Source organism: Camarhynchus parvulus, chromosome 28 (assembly GCF_901933205.1).
Source record: "Camarhynchus parvulus chromosome 28, STF_HiC, whole genome shotgun sequence".
Classification (NCBI taxonomy): domain Eukaryota; kingdom Metazoa; phylum Chordata; class Aves; order Passeriformes; family Thraupidae; genus Camarhynchus; species Camarhynchus parvulus.
In genome coordinates, this window is record NC_044598.1 from 2,978,898 (window position 1) to 2,993,733 (window position 14,836).

The following is a 14,836-nucleotide window of genomic DNA, read 5'->3' on the forward strand; positions in this document are numbered from 1 at the left end:
TTGTTCTGTCTCCTTGGGCTACAGCTGTGTATCCAACCACCACCATCACCCCCATTGCACAGAGCATCCCCCAGCAGCCTCCCATCCTGCAGCAGCAGCAGCGAGAAGGTGAGGATCACACTGGGAATGGGGGTGGCCAGAGGTGTGGGTGGGATTTGTGGAGCTCATTTGCTGCACAACAGAGCCAATGGAGAGGAGATGGCAATCATTTTTGTCCACTGATATTTAATGCTGGAGCTGGGGTATGGAAACAACCACATGTCTGCAGTGAGTGGACTGGGAAGGATCACAGGATGTTTCCTGACCTCACATCTGGCCAGATGCTGCCAGGTGCAGAGGGGCAGGAGGCCCTGGAACACCTTCCAAAGAGCAGGGACAGGCTCAAAGAGCACCTTCGCAGGGGCAAAGAACAGGGACAGGCTCAAAAAACACCTTCGCAGGGCCAAAGAGCACTCATCCCCTCTTTGCTGGTGCCAGAACCACAGTGCAACCAGTCAAACCAGCCTCTGCAATGTGCTCTCCTCTCTTTTCAGCCTTCATAGCCTACTGAATTTATTTTCAACTTACTCCAGAACTGGCTTGAATAGAATTTGGAGGCAAAGGCATTGTCTCTTTGCACTTTTTTGGTAGAGCAAGTGTCAGCAAGGGAGCAGCAAGTGAAGGAGTGAACAGCACCAGGTCCATAAATTGGATGTGTGGCAGTCCAGGAGGTTTCCAGTTCAGGCTGTGGCCTCTGGACTGAAGGCAGTGCTGCAGGGAGTGCTGCAGCAGCAGCTGTCACACAGCAGTGTCTGCCACTCTCCAAGGACTGGGACAGCTGTGAGCTCTCACCTCCGCTGATTTCCTTTCAGCAAAACAGACCCAGACACTCACAGAGTTCCTACACCCTGTGTAGGAGCTGGGCAAGCTTTGAAATAGAATCTGCTCTCGAGAAACTCTGGTTCTGTGTAGAGTCTCCCAGTTGCTCTTTGAGAGCCTCAGATCCCTTGATGGACCAGTGGCAGGGACAAGCAAGGGGAGGTCAGAGCAGGAGGCAGTGCTAGGGCTCTCCTCCAGTGCTGTGCTGTGAGTTGAGCCCGTTTCTCTTCCCCTGCCCTTTGGGGGCTTTCTGTTTTGTCCTCCTCCATCACCCCCATACCTGCAGGTCCTGAAGGCTGCAATCTCTTCATCTACCATCTCCCCCAGGAGTTTGGAGACAACGAGCTGATGCAGATGTTCCTGCCCTTTGGCAATATCATCTCCTCAAAGGTGTTCATGGATCGTGCCACCAACCAGAGCAAGTGTTTTGGTAAGTGCAAGCAAGGGAAGCATGATCAATAACAATGACACACTGGGCATGGCACCAACAGTGCCATTGTCACCCCTCCTGTGTCCTTCCTTCAGGTTTTGTGAGCTTTGACAACCCATCCAGTGCACAGACTGCTATCCAGGCCATGAATGGCTTCCAGATTGGCATGAAACGCTTGAAGGTGCAGTTGAAACGGCCCAAGGATGCCAACCACCCCTACTGACAGCAGTGAGCAAGCAGGAGTCACTTCTGCAGCACAGGTAAACTGTCCCCTGCAGGGCACAGCTCTGCTCAGGCTCCAGCTGCTCCCTGCAGAGCAGGAGGCCAGGAGTGGAGGCAGTGACACAGCTGGTGGGGCACAGGGTGACCAGAGCAGGCCTGGAGATGATGGCCAGGTTCAGCAGTCATCAATCAGGGGAATTTGTGGCTATGGGGAAAGCCCAAAGCCAAGCCAGAAAGATCAGGGTCAGGTCTGGGGAAGGTGAACAGGGGCAGAGTTCAGTGATTGTCTGACAGGTCTGTAATGACAATAATAAACATCGAAGTGGGAAATCAGTCCAGGGACTGGAGCCCAGGTGATGAGATCCATGGACAGCACAGGTCCACACTGTGGCACTGTGGAAGTGTGGCACTTCCACACTGTGTGTCAGAAAAGGCTGATGGCACAGGGCTGTGAGGAGACTCCTACAGCTGTGGGCAGTGTGGACAGACACTGGTGGGGCTGGTCAAGTTCATCAAGGCCTCTGAGTGCCCTGACAGGCACATGGTTCCAGTGGCCTGTTTGTGGTCTAAGCACAGTTTTACTCTGCTGTCCAACTTCTCCCAAAAAGCTTTTGATTGCCTAAAAAAGTATTAAACCCCAGTAGTTAGTCTGCAAGCAATGCTTTCTGGGGTAAGAAGAGACAATCTCATGATTCACAGGGATCACAGAAAAGCAGAGAAAAGGTGAGACCCTTGAAGGGCTGCTGTCCAAGAGCCAGCTCCTGCTAGCCTACAGATGGGGAGCAGGGAGGGCTGATCTGATCTGGGTCAGAGTCCTCTATGCTATGTTTAAGTAGCAGCAGCAGCAGCTCAAAGCCTGAGGTTTGCACAGATGTCCTCCTAATCTCCCAATTCCCTCCCTCCTCCATTTCTGTTCAGGTGAAGGGAAAGTCCAGAGGAAGAATTTCTGCTTCAGGTTGATTTTCAGAGAGGCCAGTAAATTTATCGACTCTTTTGACACCACCCCTTTCCTTCCTCGGCTTCCCACCTTTCCCACCCCATCTTCCTCCTCCCCTCCTCTCCAAGACATGCAATTAAAGAGAAGGCTCAATATCTGCCCAGGAGGAAGATTCTTGCCACGCCTGGACTCGCATATTTGCTGCTAACGTGGTGCAAAGCAAAGGGACCAGCAAACCAGCAGCCCCTGGGACACGGAGCTCTTCCTTGGGGGTGTGGCTGGAGAACATGGACCAAGCAAACCCATGGTGTGTCTCTAGGTTACTGCAGTGATGTGTGGAAATTTATTTCCGTCCCTCCCTCCCTCCTGCTCTGTTTCTGGCCCTTTCATAGATAACTATAAATATATACAGTCTCTATTTTTTTTTTAAACTAGCTCACAGGACCAAACTTTTCCATTCAGAGAGTGACTGCTTGCAAGAGGTATTGGAAATGTAGGGGTTTGCCTTTGCAACAGTGTCTTCTCAGCATGCACTGCAGATAGGCCTGAACATTTTGGAGAGAGGGAGCTGGGGGTGGGTTGGGGAGAGAAAGAGAGAGAGAGAGAGAGAGAGAGCACATCTCTCTGCTCAACATGAGCAACAAGGAGAAATACATTCCTCCAGGATTAGGGCACAGTCAGCTGCTCAGCTTGAATCACTCATCCACCTTAGCACCAGCCTGGTTCAGGATCTGGAGAGCTCTGTCTTACCTTTCCAAGGGCTTCTGCAGACCAAGCTCCTGGGATGTGGTGCCAGCCCCTGCCCTGAGCACTCGGTGATCAGGCTGAAAGCACAGGAAACCAGTCCCTTACTGAGAGGAGCTGCACTGCCTCCCCACACATGGCACAGATCCGTGTTGCACAGCTCTCCATGGCAACTGCATTTCCCTGATGAAGGCAGGAGAAGATGAGAGAGTGTGAGCAGATGCAGAGGAGGCTCCCAGGGGCTGCACACTGCCTCCCTGTGTCGGATACCAGCACTGGGCAGTGGGCAGGTCTCCTTCCAGGTGACACAGGACGTTTTCTCCCTCTGAATCCAGCAGGAGGACTCTCCTCATGCACCCGCTGCAAAGCTTTCCCCAGCAGATGCAAGGAAAATATAGGATGAAAGAGGGTTCCATTCTGGGATTTTCCCCCCAGCACCCCCCTCCAAGAGACAGATGATACATTATGCAGCATATACATATATATATACACATATATATATGTAGGGACAGCTCTATACACTATATACACAAACTCTAAAGCACAGAATGTAGTTCAGAACTGGATTTTAAAAAGATCCCCTGGGAGTGAGGGGTGTGTGTCATCCTGACAAGGCACATCCCTTGAACAGTTTGGAACAGTCTCTTCAAGTTTCTACAAAAGTAAGGAAAGGAAAGTGAGGCAGAACAGACCAACAAACCCCAGAGTGATAAGGAATGAACGATTTCGATAGTCAGAGTTTGATAAGGTACCACAAACATTGGTGTGTGTGTGAGGGTGTGTGAGCACATTGAAATAGGGACAAGAGAGTTGGTGGGGCAAAGTTGGTGCAATTGATACTGAAGTGAGCTATGGGGATTTTGGAGAATCTCGGCCAACTCTCATTCTCCTCCAGTTTGCCCTTTGTTCAGGTGTTTGTGGCACAGTCCTTTAAGTACCTTCAGATCTCCTCAACCACCCTTCTGTGTCTGATGCTGAGAGTTTATGAGAGGTGAATGAAGCTGTGAGAGTCTGTGTGTTTCTATAGTCCATGTTTACTTATTGTAAATACCATTTTTATACTTAACATCTATTATGTATGTGATTTGTATAATGTACTTTATTTCTGCTACAAGTAATTTCATGAAGTTTAAACTTAGTCTAATTTTGAACAAAAAAAAAAAAAAAGAAAAAATATGAACAAATGCAAAATGGGAAAAAAAAAGGACTTTGGGAATCCTGGGTCAAGCTGGTTTAAAACAAGCATTTACAGTTTCTTCCATCACAGTTACTGATGTGACTGTACAATGTTACAGGTGCGATACAAGCTTTGTCAATGTCAAATTCCTCACTCTGGTCAAAAAAAAAATCCTAAATTTATTTAATAAAAGTTTTACTTGCTAAGTAACTGGGGCTCTACTTCCTGTTGTTAGTTGCACCTGCTTTTAGGTAGTGCTTACAGACATTGCCAGAGCCCTGGGCTAATTTAAGAGGTCACATGGGGTCAGCAAACAGGCCTTGGCCCACAGAATCCAGGGGACCAATATTTCATCACAGAGGAAGCATCAACACATAACATCAAGACATTAAAAACTTGTTTAATTAAAATAGAGATAAAAATTTTACTTAAAGTGAGCAAGAGGGTTCATGGAATCCAAAATGTAGTGGAGGAGGAGGTGCAGCCATTCCAGGACATCCTGTGCGGACAGACAGGGGTTAAAGCTGGGGCTGAGCAGAGGCTGGATTCAGCCAAAGCACACAGGTGAGGCTGAAGGAGGAGGGAGATGGGAGGAAGACTAAGGCAGAGTGGGAAAGATCTCTGACTGATGGGTAGCAGCAGCAGAACCATGGCTGAAGCAGGATAGCAGACCATGAGTCACGTTAGGAAAAGGGGACTTTGCCACCGCTGCTGCCCTGCTCCTGACTGACATCAGTGGTTCAGTGAGATGCGTAGTGGGATGGCAGGAATGGGATTACAGGGCTATAGGATGAGACTGGGCATCCCTCAGGGACTGCTGTAGTTGTAGAAAGTCCTCAGCACCTGGTTCCCGCTGCTGGGGAACAGAGCCCAGAGGCAGCAGAGCGGCTGCAGCCACCGCGGGTAGAAAATCTCGTGCGCCCGAGCGGCTCCGCCCCGGACGATGGCGAGCGCGGCCTCGGGAGCGGGGGAGGCGCTGACGAGCACTTTGCCCCTGCAAGGCAACGGGCACAGGGTCACTCAAAGCAGCAGCCCCTGCTGGGCTTCGAGCTGGGCACGCTGACCCCACAGGTCCTGTTCCATAATGAATGTGTGTGCCCAGGCAGCTGCAGTCTCCCCACACCCTCTTAGACAGAGCTGGTGTATATTTTATTTTTGCATGTTTTCAAGAAGAGATGTGTTCCTGCAGACAAATACAAACCTGGTGTACTCCAGTGCTGACTCAGTATCAATCAGGCCCAGGATGCACAGAGTGACTGACACATCTCTGTTCTGCATGATGAGCTCGTGGCGCAGTGAGCTGAAGAATCCATCCAGTGCAAACTTGGTGGCAGAGTAAGAAGTGGTGAAGGGAGTGGGCATTTTCCCTGGAAAGGGAAAAGAGAGAATGGAAAACCCCAGGAAAGTGGGTGTAAGGAGGATCCATGGAGAGGGAATCTTGGAAAAGATGCAGGCTTTGTCATACTGTATCTCAACTCGTGTTCAGGTGAGTCTCCCCGAATGTAAGTATATTAAAATACATATTGCTATATTATTATATATTTATTATAATATTATTATATACTATAGAAAGCACAGTTTGAAAATGTGTTTAGGAGTTGAACAACAGAGAAATATGAACAGTACTGGGAATCATTGTTTCCACAAGGCCAGCACTTACTCCAGGTAAAGTCACCAACCTGTGAGGGAAGAAACAACCACCAGAGCACCTCTGTTTTTCTCCAGGGTGGGAAGAGCTGCTGTTGCAAGAGCCACATAACTCAAAAAATTCACCTGGAATGATAAATGTAGACATGGAAGAAGCAAGAGGGTTTGGAAGCATGAGCCAAGAAAGTCAATAGAGTAGTCAGAAATGGAAAGGAGCATGGTTTGGAATTGCCTTTTCAAACACCAAGTGAGAAAAATTATTTCTAAAGATGGGGGCAAACATTGCATAATGATTCTTGTAATGTAATGATTCTTATAGGCTGTATGTAAATGCCATAAGATTTGTATATTGTACTAGATTGGTTAGTGAGAATTAGAATATTCAACACAGAAGAAGATTTATTGTATGATAATGGCAATCTCACTCTCTTATGCTTTTGCTCTCTTACCCCTTTTTACTCTGTCATCCTCTCTCCCCCTCTCTTCTCTCGGGCCTGCTCTGAGCTGTGGCTGGCAGCTCCCAGCAGGGCCCTGCACCCAGGCCCTTTGCAATAAACCCCAAGTTCCACGACCTGGCTGCAGAGATCTCTCATCTCCATCCATCCTGAACGTGCTACCCCCCAATGCTCCTACAGCTGGGAAGTTGCAGGGGAGCTGGGGAGCCTCACCTGCAGGGGAGCTGGGGAGCTGCAGGGGAGCTGGGGAGCCTCACCTGCAGGAGCCAGCGCGTGTATTCCACATCCCCAGCCCACTCCTGGAAGCGGTTGGGGCCGATGTGGTTCAGCACAAGGTAATCCAGGCCCCCTTGGAGAGCAGAAAAAGCAGTGACACAAGGGGCCCATCCCTGACCATCAACCAGGGAGCTCAGGAATGCCAGGAGGGCTCAACCACTCCCTCAGAAGGATGGAAGTGCTTTAGCATGAAGACAGGTTAAATATGCTCATCTGGGAGCAGCTTTGGCTGCTCCTCAGGGTAGAACTGAAAGGAAAACTGCTTCACTTTGACAATAACATCCTGAAATAATGTTTCAGCATGATTCAGGGCAGAACTTAGCTCTAGTGGTACATCTATGTCCTTAAAACCTTTCTCAGTTCAGGGAATTGAAGAAGGAAGGTCCTTCCAGAATGAGAACTGTGCACACACCTGAAAGCCAAAGAGATGCTCAGGATGCTTACCCAGCTTTTGGACAGCAAACTGAACCACCCTTTCAGGCTCTGAAGGGGAAGACATATCTGCAGGGATGTAAAATATTTTCTTTGCTCCAAGTGTCAGGCATTTCTCCATCACCTTGAAAAAGAACACACCCCAAAGATTAATATTTGAAAAAAGATTGGGGGAAAGGGCACCATAAAGCACATACTACAGTCAGTGAGAGTCAGTTCTGGATAGAGACACACTTTAATTTAAAATTTACTCCTGTTTGGGCCATGGAGAGCTCATTCTGCAAACAGACTTTGAATCTGCATCCTGCAAAGAGTTACCTCTATTTAACTGTCTGCTTAAACAATCTACCTGGGACAGGATCAAGATTCACTGGAAAAAAACCCCAATCTTCTTCAGGAGAAATCTTCTGGAACAAGGATTATGCTTTACATTAAGTTCTTCTCTTTTTTCCAAAATAACTGGAAAGGAATTCATCTTTCATAATTCCTTTGCTATGTTGAGTGTGTGAATGTGCCTGACAATGATATGCAGTTTTAGCTATTTGCTGAAATAATGCCTTCCAGTCATTAGGAACTATTATTATGCTCACTGTCCCCAGCTCACCTTTGGCACCATTTCACAGGGAACAACTTTCCTTGGAAGTTACACATCCCCACATTAAAGAGTTACCCTTTCTAAATATTGTCCCATTTCATAAAGATGAAGAAGTCTCATCTGTTGGAGCTGGTGAAAAGGCGTTTAACCTACAAAAAGTCTTGAGTTTTTAACAAAACAGCTACAAATAAAACAATTTGGACTCTGAAAAGCTGCACAATGTTGCACAGGAATTGTAGTTCATGGAGTATCTCAAATTGAAGAGGACCCATAAGGATCATCAAATCCAAATCCCTGCTCCTCACAGGACTCCTTAAACCAAACCATATCATTAAGGATGTGGCCCAGATGTTCCTTGAGCTCTGACAGGCTTGGTGCCTGACCACTGCTCCCTGGGGAACTTAATCCAAGGACTGATCACTCTCACAGTGGAGAACATTTTCCTAATTTTCAGCCTGAACTTTCCCTGATGCAGCTTCACACCATCCCCTCATATAAATAAATGTTCAGGCAGTTAAAAGCTCAGGCACTGTATTTGTATTTTCTTGTACAGGCCAACTTGTCTTCTGGGTTTACACTTAACAGTTCTGAAGGAAAATCTATCATGCTGACAACTCATTTTTTGTTGGTTTGGTAAAAGCCTGAATCTCTCATATCTTCCCCCATAGAAGGATGAGGTTCTTACCTTCTGCAGCACAGCTTCCCTCCTGGCAGTCAACACAATTTCAGCACCAAATCTGGCATAGTGATATGCTATCTGCTCTCCAATCCCAGCACTGGCTCCAGTCACGAGAACACGGGCACCAGACAGGCTCTCTTTTTTTATGGGAAAGAGAATAAAAGATACAGAAATAAGTGAAGAAAGCAGCAGAGGAGCTGCCCTTAACTACTGGCAGAGCTTTAAAGAAGAAAGATGCACCTGAGTGCTCAAAATTCCTGGTGCTTCTCTGCAACTAGAAGAGGCAGGACTGGTGATGCAATGACATGATGATGTTACAGGGCCTAGCCTGGGTTGCTAGACCAAAATCTTTCAAGAGCCAAGTTGGTTTTCACCTTCTAAAAAGCTTACAACAGAAATCAGGCTATGCACCTTCTGCAAATCATTTACTCTTTGCCATGAGTCTGGAGGCACATCAGCCCTCTTGTACCAGGCACTGCACACCTATAGAGATGGTTCTTGAATTTGAACCAAGGAATTTACAACCAAAACATAAAAAGAGCAAGGCAGTAGCAAAGTGACATTTTTCCCCCACAGAGACAGCAGGATCCCTGCTCTTAGACCATTTCATCTTCCTCTTTGTTTCAAGTTTCTCTTTGTTTCTGGGAATGAAACATTGCTTTGGGGCCACCAACTCTAGTAAGACTAACGGGCAGGAATGAAGTTTGGAAACTCAACCTCTTCCCTTGTGTGACCTATATTTCAGCTTGAAATCATCCCCTCGGCGAGCCTACCTGGGTTAAAGCTGTCTTTCCAGAAGACAGCTATGAGCCCAGCTACAACCCCTGTAGCACAAAGCACTTTTCCAATTGGCTTCATATCCCTCCAAGCTGTGAGGAACAAAGTGAAGTCTTGAAGCTGAGCACTTCAGCCAATATAATACCGTGTTCTCCTTCCTCTGATGCCTGGAGCCAGCCTGGGAGAGGCACGTCAAGGCTTTTGTAGAACCGAGAGCCCACCTGAAGGGTCTTTCCCCTGGGAGCCACAGACACCTTGGTCAAGAATGAAAAGGATCTTTCACCGGCAATTCCCACAGCCCTCTGCACTCAGACCCTATAGGAGAATAAAATCCCTCGTGTCTAATCTTAGAGAGCTCTTAATTCATTAAAGACTAACGACAGCTGGCAGCAGTGACCCCAAAGCAGCGGGATCTCGGGAGGGAGGCGGCGGCAGGATAAGCCCACAGGACGGAGCCGTGTCTGGATGAGAAGAGCAGCGGATTGAGCTGCTCCGCCACCACGCTGCGACACAGAGCGACAAACCGGGCGGCGGGGACAGCGCCACAAAGGCGCAGGAGCCGCGTTCGGTCCCCTTAAGACCTGCCCGGCCCCTTCAGCCCTGCCTGGCCCCTCACTCCCCTCAGCTCAGCTCGGCTCGGCTCGGCTCGTCTCGGCTCCTTCAGCCCTGCCCGGCCCCCTCACGCTCCCCACGCCCTCAAGTCCTGCCCGGCCCCCCTCACAGTCTCAGCCCTGCCCAGCTCCTTCAGCCCTGCCCGACCCCCTCACGCCCCTCAAATCCTGCTCGGCCCCTTCAGCTCTTCCCGGCCCCCTCACACCCTCGGCTCGGCTCGGCTCGGCCCTGCCCGTCCCCCTCACGCCCCTCACGTCCTCAGCCCTGTCCGTCCCTGTCACGCCCCTCATGCTCTCAAGCCCGGCCCGGCCCTGTCCAGCCCCCTCAAGCCCTGCCCAGCCCTGCTCTGCCCTGCCCGGCCCCCTCAAGCCCCTCAGCCCTGCCCGGCCCCCTCATGCCCCTCCCGCCCCTCCCGCCCCTCACGCAGGCGGCGCGGGCGGGGCCGCGTGCGCACGTGACGGTCCCGGCCCCGCCGCCGCCATGGCCGCCCGTCTGCTGCCCGCTGTCAAGTGAGTCCCGCAGGCCCTGCCCTCCCTCCCGGCCCGGCCCAGCCCGGCCCTCCCGCACTCTCCGCACGGCGCTACACCCCGGTACTCCCCCCCCGCCCCTCAGTGCTCAGAGCCGCTGTCCCCGGCCCGTCCCCAGGCCCGCGGCCTCCCTGTCCCGCGGCTCTGCTCGCCTCGCTCCGCGCCCTTGGCCTCGCCTGCCCCGCGGCTCCCCGGGTTTGTCTGCACAGGCCGGGAGGGCCCCGCCGCTCTCTGCGGGTACGGACACGTAACATAAACCCGGGAGTAGCTCGGAGCTGCAGTACACCCACAGCGAGGCAGGGCAGAAGGGTATCCTTGGGGGCCAGCAGGGCATTTCAGCAGAGAAATCGCTTTTATCCAAAATGCACGTGAATACGCGACTTTAAAAATTGGTCCTCTCTTCTCAGCTCTCTTGTATCTGTCCTATGTCCTATTACTGCAGTACCACTGTCTGCCAAGTTTTGGGTTGTCCCCTTGTACAGCTTTTGCTGTTTTCTTAAAGGGAAAACATCTCTCTGTAAATCTGGGGAAATCAGTCACCTTCCGTCTCTAATTTTTAATAGAAATGCCAATAAATGCCAAATATTCTCTTCCCGTCTTCCCTTTTGTAGGTCGCCATCACAGCTGTAAAACTGGTGACTGCACATCATGCAGGGAAACTTTAAAAGCCTTGGCAATGCAAACACCATGGCCAGGTGTTCACTGGGCTGTAATGAGCTTAACAAGATATTGGTGTCTGGCAAATTTATTAGATAAATATCAGATTTATCAAGAAGAATTAACATGGATGGCTTGCCCACTGCAGAATTTTTAGTTGCTTTTAGTAGAGGAATGTGCCAGTGATTTTTAGGCTTTAAAGAGTGGCACATGCTCTTGAGGAACTTGACACTTTCTCATTTTTATATCGAAAACCATCACTGATAAAATGTGAATTAGGAGTAGTTTCAAGGGGCTGACAGGAAATAGTTGTCCTGAGAAGGCAAGGAACATATGCATTTTTCTGCTGATTTTTACTTACAGTAAGACATGAGGTTTCTTTATTGATACCTTCTTTGGCAGTCACAACCACTGAGAGAGATGCACTGATGGTCAGAACAGGAACTGAACTGTTGTGCTTTCAATTCTTTCAGGTTTCTGGTCAAAGGAGGCCTGGCTGGAGCTGCTGTGTATGTGGCATATGACCAGGGGCTGCTGGGCAGTGGCATAGAAGGTGCTGAAGCACTGAAAAAAGCTCAAGAAACACTGCCTCCAGCTATCCAGGAGTGGACAGATTACCTGGGCTGGGAGGTAAGGGCTGCTCAGGTGATCCCTGCAACACAAACACCTCCTCTGAATCAGGACGAGAAAATATGAGGCTGATAGTCTGATTCCAGTGAGGCTGGTAGGAGTTTTACTGCTAAAACTGGGTTTCACATGGCAAATATTTTGAAGAGGATTGAAATGGAAGGCAAATAAAATGCTAAATTTGGGGCAGAGACATTGCTCATAGGTGTTATTTCAAAGAAGAGGGGTAAGCAGTCTATGCAGGGTCAAGGGGGGCACTGCAAACGTGCTCTGGGAGGTATTTCACTGTGTAGTTTTCTTCTGAAGGATCCTGCTTGTTTTTAAGAAAAACAAAGAAAATATTATCCTCCCAATTTTTCACATTGCTAGCAGTTCAAGTTGAATTTAAATTGCTTGAAGAGGCTCCTCCTCTGTGAGTAGTTCTTGGTTTTAAAAATCCTCAGAAAATAAGAGACCTTTGCTTAAAGTTTGAGAAAATTTTTCGTATTACAAGCAATTATAAACTGAGACAGCCATGGAGATGCTTTATCAGGAGCACCTAAATGGTATGTGCTACCTTTTGCACCTACTTTATATTGCAGGAAAAAGCAAAACCCAGACTTTAAGCATCACTTCTGGTCCCTTTTAGGCTTATGGAGAGTAGGCACCTAAGAATTTTTGAGATCTGAGGTCAAGAGGCTTTGCCAAGGTGATGTGAATTCCAAGTGAAATCCCTCAAGTGCTGATATTTTGTCTCTCACTTTCTTTCTAGCTCCCATCCACTCCCAAAATTGACTTTTCCCTCTCTGCTTCCTGGAATAAAGGTAAAATAAATTGCTCACTAACTGAGTCGGAGCTCAGTCTTTGGCTTTTCAGAAGGGATGAGCATTCTTAATATTAGAATTTTGGACATTTTTGTTTGAAGGCCAAACCTATAAATACCTAGTGATTAATACCTATACTAGGTTATAAATACCTAGTAATATATAGGTTTTATGGTGCAGCAAAGAGTCTTTATGTAATTGTGGGGAAACACAATCCACAAATAACTGTGACATGTCCAGCATCACCCATGGAGTCTGTGACAAGGCCAGAAATAAAACAGGAATTAAACAAAGAGCTGAGCTCAGTCCTGTAATTGTCTTAGCTCATGTACATACCCTGAGGTTGGAATTTCTGTGTCACAAATGCTCAGGGCTTAAAGAGATCTACAGTGGTGATGTTGGAAATTGGGAAATTTGGTTTGAATGATGATTTTGGGGTAATTGTTCTCTGCTTTGCTTGCAGGAGTGCACACAGTCATGTCTGCCTTGTCTGCAGCTCCCAGCAGGGCCTGTGAATACACAGTGGAAGGCTGGAAATATGTGAAGGATCTTGTGAAATGAACACGTTCTCCAGAATTCAGGATTCTCTCAATCTCCACCTCTGGAGGGCAGCTCAGCCGTGTAATGGCTACAATAAAAGACTTTGGTGGAACTTTCATTTGTATTTGGGTTGGTTTTAGCCTGCAGAGTGGAATAATTGCTTTGTCTTAGCACTGATCCAAGGCTCCAGGAATCACAGATATTTGTGATGAAGTGATGGCCATGTGCTGAGAACAGCTTCTGTTCTAAAGCTTGGAAATGAAGTAGATCATTCTGAAACTGAATTAATCTTGAAGATAAATGCCATCTAATTTAAACCAAGCCAACAAGAGTTTTAAAAAAATTTAAAAATCCAAGGTAACAGTAAAAGATGCTGTAAAATATGGCCTAGGATGATTATACAACACAGGGGAGAGTAACTGAGCAAAGTTTATCTGCATGAAACCTTTTGTTAGCTTGCACCATGCCCCAGTTGGCAGACTGTGCACATTTTCATTTTAATGGTAGATGGAAACTTTCACAAGGTCACTTTTCAGTCACAGGTTTTGCTTTTTCCTGCAATATAAAGTAGGTGCAAAAGGTATAACATATTATTTAGGTGCTCCTGTCACTTTTCACAGGCAAATATAAGGAGGACATCACTTGTAAAATAAAGTTACAAAATTATTCTGCTTTTTAACCCTCTTTGATAGGATTGTTGTAATTTAGAATGTGCCAAAACACAGCTGCAGAACAAGGCACAGCAGGATGAGTCCTTACTCAAATCAGGAAGCAAATATAGAACATGAGGATGAAGAAGGATTTGCAGTTTTGTTTCCTTTTTTAACAAATAGATAAATGATGAAGCCAACTGCCCAGAGATTTCAGAGGGTTTGGCTAAGATGCAAATGGCTTTAAAAAGTGCTTAAGTTAATTCCTGAAGGATGGGTCCATCAGCAGCTCTTAAACCTGATGGTGCAGATGGAAGCTTCAAGCTCAGTAAACCCTGGAGTTGTGTCCTGCAGGTGCCAGATGTTTCACAGCACCCCAAAACCCAGATAACCTCTATTAATGTCCCATTTCTTCTCTAACTTTGCAATGTCCACTGCTCTTGAAGCAGCACAGCTTTGGTTCCAGGTCTATTCCCCCTTCTCTAAGGAAATCCTGACATTCATCTAGAGAGTTTTCCTCTCTCTCTGGCTTTGCTACAAACCAAATGGAACCACTTTGAGCAAAGCATGTACAAACAGGATACTGCACCTCTGCTATGCTCAGAACTTGAGTTCTCCATGCTTTTCAGGAGCTTCTGTACCACTTCTTTGCCCTTTGATGACTGCTCTCCAAAGCTTTATCATTGTAATATGCTTTCTCCATTGATGAATGAAAAAATGTCTTCATGCAACTCATAAAAAAACCTCTTCTCAAAAGATGGAAAAACCCCAGTGACCCTACAGATGAAAAGAAGTTTTTTTCCTCTTGGCATCATAAAAGCCATTTTAGGGTAAGGCTAAGGTCATGTTGCTCCAGAGATGTCTGCACAAACACAAATTACAACTTGGATATGATAAAGCAACAGATCATTTGCACCAATCTTGATCATGTCAGTTCCTTAACACAAAATTATGCCAAAGCACAGCCAGTGGCTGCTTCTAAGGAGATTTTGGACTGCTAGGTAAAATCAGGGAGTTTTGGACTACCCTGATCTATCAGAAGCTAAAAAAGTGATCCTGACAAGCACCTCTGGGCTGTCTCTTATAGAAGCTGTGCTGCTATCACAGAATTTAACTCCTTTTTCAGACATTATATTGCACATGACACCAGATGAAAAGAACTCTTCACCACTTGCCCTACAAGCTCCTGTG

The 14,836-nt window shown here is 47.6% G+C and overlaps 3 protein-coding genes across 5 annotated transcripts in view; 2 read left to right on the top strand and 1 right to left on the bottom strand.

Annotated features, from left to right (window-relative positions):
• The window catches only part of CELF5 (CUGBP Elav-like family member 5), a 38,871-nt gene extending 34,293 nt beyond the window's left edge, over nt 1-4,578 (top strand). For all 3 annotated transcript variants that reach the window (XM_030966635.1, XM_030966636.1, XM_030966637.1), the window contains 4 exons: nt 25-108; nt 1,145-1,288; nt 1,384-1,548; nt 2,429-4,578. In XM_030966635.1, the coding sequence (XP_030822495.1) occupies nt 25-108; nt 1,145-1,288; nt 1,384-1,511 (356 nt within the window). In that variant the 3' untranslated portion in view covers nt 1,512-1,548; nt 2,429-4,578. The remainder of the gene's footprint in view (nt 1-24; nt 109-1,144; nt 1,289-1,383; nt 1,549-2,428) is intronic.
• A 238-nt stretch (nt 4,579-4,816) lies between these two features.
• Nucleotides 4,817-9,516, bottom strand: HSD11B1L (hydroxysteroid 11-beta dehydrogenase 1 like). The gene is made up of 8 exons (XM_030966742.1): nt 9,451-9,516; nt 9,226-9,321; nt 8,459-8,589; nt 7,191-7,302; nt 6,728-6,819; nt 6,048-6,141; nt 5,570-5,735; nt 4,817-5,362 (listed from the first exon to the last, which is right to left on the bottom strand). Exons 2-8 carry the CDS (start codon nt 9,308-9,310, stop codon nt 5,176-5,178), a joined length of 867 nt encoding a protein of 288 aa, XP_030822602.1. The 5' UTR covers nt 9,311-9,321; nt 9,451-9,516; the 3' UTR covers nt 4,817-5,175.
• A 780-nt stretch (nt 9,517-10,296) lies between these two features.
• MICOS13 (mitochondrial contact site and cristae organizing system subunit 13) lies at nt 10,297-13,113 on the top strand. The gene is made up of 4 exons (XM_030966494.1): nt 10,297-10,350; nt 11,499-11,655; nt 12,404-12,455; nt 12,919-13,113. The coding sequence occupies exons 1-4, from the start codon at nt 10,322-10,324 to the stop codon at nt 13,014-13,016; spliced, it is 336 nt and encodes a 111-aa protein (XP_030822354.1). The 5' UTR covers nt 10,297-10,321; the 3' UTR covers nt 13,017-13,113.
• The last annotated feature ends 1,723 nt before the right edge of the window (nt 13,114-14,836 follow it).

Bases quoted from the DNA above. Each gene is read 5' to 3' on its own strand.
- HSD11B1L (XM_030966742.1), bottom strand. From the start codon at position 9,310: ATGAAGCCAATTGGAAAAGTGCTTTGTGCTACAGGGGTTGTAGCTGGG. The intron at 8,590-9,225 runs GTAGGCTCGCCG...CCATAAAAAAAG, and splicing joins GAAAGACAGCTTTAACCCAG to AGAGCCTGTCTGGTGCCCGT. The intron at 6,820-7,190 runs GTAAGCATCCTG...CTGCTCTCCAAG, and splicing joins GTTTGCTGTCCAAAAGCTGG to GGGGCCTGGATTACCTTGTG.
- MICOS13 (XM_030966494.1), top strand. From the start codon at position 10,322: ATGGCCGCCCGTCTGCTGCCCGCTGTCAA. The intron at 11,656-12,403 runs GTAAGGGCTGCT...CTTTCTTTCTAG, and splicing joins CAGATTACCTGGGCTGGGAG to CTCCCATCCACTCCCAAAAT. The intron at 12,456-12,918 runs GTAAAATAAATT...CTTTGCTTGCAG, and splicing joins CTCTGCTTCCTGGAATAAAG to GAGTGCACACAGTCATGTCT.